This window comes from Ziziphus jujuba, chromosome 3, assembly GCF_031755915.1.
Source record: "Ziziphus jujuba cultivar Dongzao chromosome 3, ASM3175591v1".
NCBI classification, from domain to species: Eukaryota; Viridiplantae; Streptophyta; class Magnoliopsida; order Rosales; family Rhamnaceae; genus Ziziphus; species Ziziphus jujuba.
The window spans coordinates 20,541,203-20,548,569 of NC_083381.1; the positions used below are offsets into that span (position 1 = coordinate 20,541,203).

Below are 7,367 nucleotides of genomic sequence, written 5' to 3' on the forward strand. Positions count from 1 at the left end.
GGAGAGGCTGCTTTCTCATGAGTCTTATCGGGAAAGTGTTGAGTTGGATCAGTTGGAACAGAGTTCTTTGGAATAATAACATCTCATGGAGTTTATTTTGCTCTTATTTCAATCCTACTTTGCTGGTTTTGAACTTTTAATTTCTATTTTACACCCTATTGGGAGTAATAAGTAGATGATCATGATTTTTGAAATTAGAAAACACGGGAATGAATTTAAGCCAGTCCAAACAAATTCTTACGAAAGAGAGCTTTTTTAGATTTCCCATGAACAAACAAAAGCAAATTTTTGAGGGATAGAGGCAAATAATAATTGATTGTTACTCTATAAGATGTTATGAAAATTAGTGTTGCGTCTAATATATATTAACCTGCCGTTAATTACAGCCCATAATTATTGCCCAAAAATTAAAAAAAAAGAAATAATTTGTTCACTTAAACTAAAATAACTATACTTGAACTAACATAACAATTAAATAAATCAGATTATGGGACAATCTCTGCTGTTGGCCGTGTTCAAAATTGACATCTTCTATAAGAAATCAAAAATGTCTACTGCTTCCTATAAGAAATCCAAAATGTCTACTGCTTCCTATAAGAAATCCAAAATGTCTACTGCTAGACTTTCTGCAGCTATTGCTAAATCTGTTGCCCCAATTCCTATCTGCGTATATTGCCCGTTAGAGACGTTGTTACCCTGCATATAAGTAATATCATTAATACATTATTACATTATCATTAGTTTCAGCAAAAATTTTAATTTGATGTATACTCTCAAAATTAACGAACAAAACTTTGATGAGAATTTAATTAAAAAATATATATATATATTAATATACGTCCATGAACCACTGTTAATGATGTTGGTGATTCAGCTTTTTAGCTTCTTGAGTTCAACTCACCTGTCGAGGAGGAGGATGAACATGAGCAGGAGCAGAAGCAGGAGCTGCAGCCGGAGTTTCGCATTTTGAAGGTACCTGAGGGGTCTGAGGAGGAGGAGGTTGTGTGTAACTCATTGTATCCTGCATATTTGTAACATATATAATATTAACAATATTTTTAATCAATATTATATATACTGATAAATTGGGGACTGGATTTTAGTACTAAAATTTGAATTTAAAAGCTGGAAGCTATTTATAGTCGTCATTGCCTTGTAGAGTTGTCCAAGGGGACAAATTTTAATATTATAGGAATACAAGCTTCAAGATAAGATGGGTTATATATATATATATAGAGTAAAATTTTAGGTACCTCATGTATGTCAAGATTCTCAACAATATTAACATCCCATTCCAAGCTAGACTTCTCTGTTTCATCAGTTGTATAATGGGTGACCGAATTCCTCCATGGTGCAAGCCCTCCACTGCCCCTGAGGAAGCTCTGACTGTAGCAGCTCCTAAGCCTGATGTGTTCCCCATCTATGATCGGCTCCCATTCGACCGTGGAGTCAAGACATGGCGGCGGGGCCTGTACAACTTTCCGATAGCTACTCAAACCTTTAAGAAATGGCTCGGTGGAGGCGGTGAGATACTTGTCGTAGCAGCTATTAAGGCGGATAGCGGAGCCGGAGCCGGAGCCGGTTACGAGCTCGACGGTCCATCGAGCTCTCTTGGATGCTCCATTTCTGTCCTGCCTGACCGACTCTTCATCGTCTTCGGCAACTAAGTATTTTTTAATGGTGGCTGCAGAGCCGAACTGTCTTGGCTTTGTGAAAGAATTCCATTTCGATGATAATCTGATTTTTTGTGTTTTAACAAATAAAAAATACTAAGAAGAAGTAGGCACAATTAATTTTCTATCAGATAAAAGAAACCGGACTATGTCGCTGTGTATAATTAGTAGCCTTAAGAGTTTGTGTTGGTGTATTTATAAGCATCGAATGTTGAAAAATTTCATGCGTCTGTCATGATCGAAAGAGTTTTGTGGACTTTGTCTATACGCGCTTGCCATAATAAATCAATAGCTTTTGCTGAACAATTTTTTTATGCTTGACCATTGACCCAGCAATTTTCGTCAACCAGTAAATGAATATAGTCAAATGTTTTTTTTATTACCGAGCACGATGTATGTAAATTTTATATGCTAACAAGTGAAAGATTATCTTGGACGTATCTGTGATGTAGTAAATTAGAAAGGGTGTGGACTATCTCAGTCAAATATTTTCAAACATGCCCTGGAAAGCAATAAATTAATAAAAGCTTTTTGCCCAACTACCAGGAATTAGTACAATAGAAATGAATCAAAGGCCATCTTAATGAGCATGCGAGAAACTCGTTAACTATTTCAATCAATTTGCTAATTAAGCATCAATATCGAGAATTCAAACTCGGTCTAAAAACAAGTATTTGATTTTATCACTGACTATCCCAACAGCGATTCCATGATTTTTTTTTTTTTTTGAGACTCGTGATTTGCTGTATTTTAATTGGTATTGTATATTGTCATTACAAGCTAAATTTTGATGTGGTGACAGTTTTTGGCTTTCAACGGTATATTACAAAATATCACAATTACATTTTTGGTATTAAATTTAATATCAAAAATATAAAAAGTATCAAATTTTGATAATAGGCTTCACTGTAATCAAGTTTATTGGAGTCACTACCATTTAATATTTTTTTTTATTTAATTTAATATTTAAATTATTATATTGTTGTTTTCTAGTTGATAAAAATAAGATCAATTATCATTTAATAATATAATAAAGCTATTTTTTAACATATATTATTAAAAAGCTAATTTTAAAATTTGACATTGACTTTCATTAGAAAAGACATGCCAATATTAAATTTTAATAATACTAATGATAGAATGACATGGCCATTAAAGAAGTCTTTTAGATTTGGAAGGAAGATAATTTTGATATAAATATCTTCCGTAGATTCTAGTACTTAGAATTGTCAAAGGAATCTCATATTTCTGAATCTTGTAAAGTGTCCAGTTGGGGAAATTTCTTTAATGTCTGATAATCCCCTTTTGATTCGTGCAGTGTGCACTGAGGGATTAATTGCAGTCAGGGGCCAAAATGTAAAAGACAAAAAATAAAAAATAAAAAATAAAAAAATAAAAAAATATAAGGTTGAAAGTGTCTAACTACAAAAGGATGTGGACGTGGTCCACTTATACAGTTTCCTGCAGAGGATTCCCTGCGGGTATAGCAGAATTACATAGGACGCCGCAACGATTCTCAGCTTGAAAGCCCACATTTTCAACATGAAAAAAGAAAAAAAGAAATAGAAAAAAAGGTCTAGAACACAGAAAAAACATATGATATTGTGATTTATGTCCCGTCTATTAACATTCATTGTGCCTGGTTAGAAAAGAATTAATCATAATAGCTTAATTTTGCTCAACTAGCGGATCATTTTACTTGAGTCTATTACTAATACACTTGGAGATTTATGAAATGCGAATAGCAGACAATGTATGGTGAAGGAGGAAAAACATTTTATATAAAATACATGTGGTATAACAGCAAACTAATACAGTGGTGAAATAATTTGCTGCAATCGTATGAATCATTGTCATTGATAATTACCAATATTTATGCACATACAACAATATATATAAGGTAATAAATCACAAAATATATTTTATACACATTCAGTACTATACAAACAAACCAGTTATTCCGTGATAATTGAAAATTACAATTGATGTCCTTTTGCACATGCAGTATAATGACAAAACCTGCCCTTTAATAGACAATATGTTTCTGAATTCAAACTTTCATAACTTAACAAATAAAAATTAAAAAAATTATGTATATTAATGTATTCATGTTAACCAACTTGTTCTCATCAATTAAGCACACATGACATTTTGTTGGCAAAAGCTTAAAGGAATTGTTGTTGTTGAGGTGGCCGGTGCTCCACATTTTGGACACCCAAGGGTTAAGCAAACAATATGATGTAGTAAGCATAACGATCAAAGATCTGAACTTTCACTAGCACCAGAAAGCAACTCAGATAACTAGATAGGTTAATTTAACAAGAAGCTTGAAAGCTTCATCAATTACAGAATTGTAAAGCAAAACCAGTCATTTTGGGGAAGGAGATAAGCTTCCCTTTTAAAGAAAATATAACGCACAAAAGATGTTTTAACTAACGGTATCAAAACCGATAATTACACGGAGTAAACTAAATGCAAAACCAAATGAACACAGCGGCAACAAGCAATTAAACAGACAAAATAACTGAAATGATGCGTAGCACAATGGCTATATCCTTACGTTTTCAAGCACAATGTATATAGTCAGTTTCTTCTTAAACAACGTATGACATTAATATAGGATAGTCTTACCTAATATATATTCCAATTCAACACAATACAATCATGCATACATATCAAACGTGTCCTAAAATAATTGGGACGAGCTAATGTGAACGTAGTTGTAGATACATATATATATATATATATATATATGATTGCTGCATATCACCCAAGAAAAAAAAAAAAACAAATATATATATATATATATATATGGTTGCTGCATATCACCCAAGAAAAAAAAAAAAAAAACAAAAAGAAAACTATATTTTCTATGCAAAATGTGCATATATATATATATATATATATATATGATCGCTCCATCTTCCAGAAGAAGGAAATTATATATATGTCTAATGTAATAATGATAATATTCTCTTCAACTTGTCTCTCTGAGTTTCACTTACCATGTAGAGCTTCCCCATGTTTAGATTCAGTGGTCAAAAAGTATACACCTTTAAAACCTGATGAATCTTAGCACGGCAAACAGGACACGTCCCTTTTGCATCTTTAATCTCATTTAGACAAGACATGCACCCAACCATGTGGCCACAGGGGACGCAAGCTCCCTCGACTGGAGCATCCAAACAAATTATGCAGGATGATAAACAACCATCATCTTCTTTCTTATCACCGGCTCTAGCCTGTATACTCCCAATCCCAATAGTTGTTGGAGATAACAAATCAATAGGACTGGAATCAACTGATGGATAGTGAATTGGAGTACCATCTTCTATAATAGCATCCGAAACTGGTGGAGCTGATGGGCCAGAAGCAAGGGGCTGAGAAGAGCTACTCCAAGTGTGATTTGATGTACTACTTGCTTCAGAGGTCAAATGGGCATCAACAGCAACAGCAAGGGTTGGTCTCTCTTGCATAGCAGGCTGAAGGGAAGCGTTAATAGCCATGGCTAATTCTAAATCTTCTTCAGCTGGCTGTGCAGTAGGGGGAACAACTGGGGTCTGATTATCTTGCATAACATGCTGAAGGGAAGCATTAATAGCCCTGGTTAACTCTAAATCTTCTTCAGGTGGTTGTGCAGTAGCTGGAAAAGTTGGGGTCTGATTATCTTGCATAACAGGCTGAAGGGAAGCATTAATAGCCTTGGCTAATTCTAAATCTTCTTCATTTGGTTGTGCAGTAGCTGGAATAATTGGGGTCTGATTATCTTGCATAACAGGCCGAAGGGAAGCACTAATAGCCATGGCTAATTCTTCATCTTCGTCAGTGGGTTGTGCAGTAGCTGGAACAACTGGGGTCTGATTATCTTGCAAAAAGGCAGGATTTCCCTGAAACATTCCCCAACTTCAAGTTTTTTGATAGTGTTGAAATTATCACGCCCAGGATTTATTATATATCAGCATATTATATATTGAAAAAATCTCGAGCAAAGCAATATATTGTATTACATTTTAATCCCTTAGCGACCTTCATGCTTTAATTTAAAATGCTACTGGTACTAAAGCAGAACAAGCAGAGTAGTTTTACAACTTCGTCCGCATCTGAAAAACACGTACTGCAATTAGCCTGATTTTATGATAATATCAACATTTTTATTATTTATTTATTTTAACTCAGTTGAGGAAAATTTTCTAGACACAAACATTAGTCATAGCAACGGCTTGGCCAATATCAACACAACAAGGGGTAAGTTAGGAATGGTAATCGGGTCGAGTCAGGTTTCTAAAAGATCCAACACGATCCAGCGCGAGTGGAAAACTACAAGCTGATTTCAGAGAGGGTCGGGTTTATAATTTTTCTATACATTTCAGATTCGTGTTTGGATCGGATTTGATTTACTTGATATATACTTGATATATACCTGAATGCTTTTTAAGGCAAAATGTAATAAATTTTGCATTTTTTATTACATAATCTATCGGACCGGGTCAAAATGGATCAGGAAACGGGGATCGGGTCGAGCAAAAGCCAGTTAACAATGAGGCTATTAATAGGGGCGATTTTCCAAAAACATAAAGTTTAAATGTAATTCTAATAAACTTGAGGAGTCTAAATGAAATTTCCCCTTCCTTTATTTTTTTAATTTTTTTAATTTTTTTTTTTTTTTTTAATTTTAAGTTTTTCAAATTATTCAAAGTTCAAACTTACTCTCGTAGGGGATTCATGTCCACCAGCTTGGCCCAGTGCAAGGGCTCTTAGGCGATTCAGTTCTTCCCGAAGGAGTGTCTCCTCCTGAGGTTCTGCAGCAGCCTCCTGTTGATGGAATGACATCTCCTCCAGTGCCCGCTGGACGAATTCCAATTTATCCAGTGACTCATTTCGGGCGCTATCTTTAAATAACCGCGCCAGATCAGCCATCTGATCATGCTGGTCCGCCCGAAAGTATTCGCCTGCTGACCGAGACCGCTCTGCTTCACGGCGATTGTCAACTTCTTCACGCTCTTCTTGTTTACTGTAGAGTGTAAGACTCTCTGCCTTTACAACCTCCTCTCGGAGTTTCTCCAGAAGGATTTCCTTTTCCTTATGGGCATCTTCTGCCTCACGGAAACCTGAAGGTTGTGGAAGCATATGGCAAGTATATTAGCTACAAGATATGATGTGTTTCTATGACTGCCCCTTCCTCCTCTTTTTAATTATAACTAGGAATGGGCAGCGTCCGTTGAACGTGGACTACTATATAATATTGTTGAATATTATTTTATTAATTTTTTGTTCAGGAAGCTGCCTACTAGTTCAAAAAACTTGTTATGCAATTTACTAATGATATTAGATTCAGGAAGCTGCGTACTAAGTTCAGAAAACTTGTTATGCAATGAAAAAAGGAAATATGACAGCAAATGGAATCTTTGTATACAAAACATTTTTTTTTTTTTTCAAATTGATTTGTAAGCCAGCCAAGTTATCTTATATGTAACAGTGATATCACATCATTAATACCCATTTCAATTATCACATAAATTTTTAGTGATATATAATAATTTGTACACAGCATTCTAGAACAATAAAATCATCTGTGTACAACGTAACATGATAATAACATAAAATTTGTAGAGTTTATGTAAAAAAATTCTCTAATATGTCTGATTATAAATGGAACCTAATATTACATCATCCATCCATATAACGTGACATAAA

At 34.4% G+C, this 7,367-nt stretch overlaps 2 protein-coding genes across 2 annotated transcripts; both read right to left on the reverse strand.

The window, feature by feature from the left end:
* Positions 1–359: 359 nt before the first annotated feature.
* LOC125423229 (uncharacterized) lies at positions 360–4,696 on the reverse strand. Its single transcript, XM_048476885.2, has 4 exons — positions 4,679–4,696; positions 1,254–1,769; positions 902–1,021; positions 360–696 (listed from the first exon to the last, which is right to left on the reverse strand). The coding sequence occupies exons 1-4, from the start codon at positions 4,694–4,696 to the stop codon at positions 592–594; spliced, it is 759 nt and encodes a 252-aa protein (XP_048332842.2). The 3' UTR covers positions 360–591.
* Positions 4,592–6,941, reverse strand: LOC112492234 (probable E3 ubiquitin-protein ligase XBOS34). The gene is made up of 2 exons (XM_025075343.3): positions 6,381–6,941; positions 4,592–5,560 (listed from the first exon to the last, which is right to left on the reverse strand). The coding sequence occupies exons 1-2, from the start codon at positions 6,798–6,800 to the stop codon at positions 4,712–4,714; spliced, it is 1,269 nt and encodes a 422-aa protein (XP_024931111.3). The 5' UTR covers positions 6,801–6,941; the 3' UTR covers positions 4,592–4,711.
* Positions 6,942–7,367: the final 426 nt, after the last annotated feature.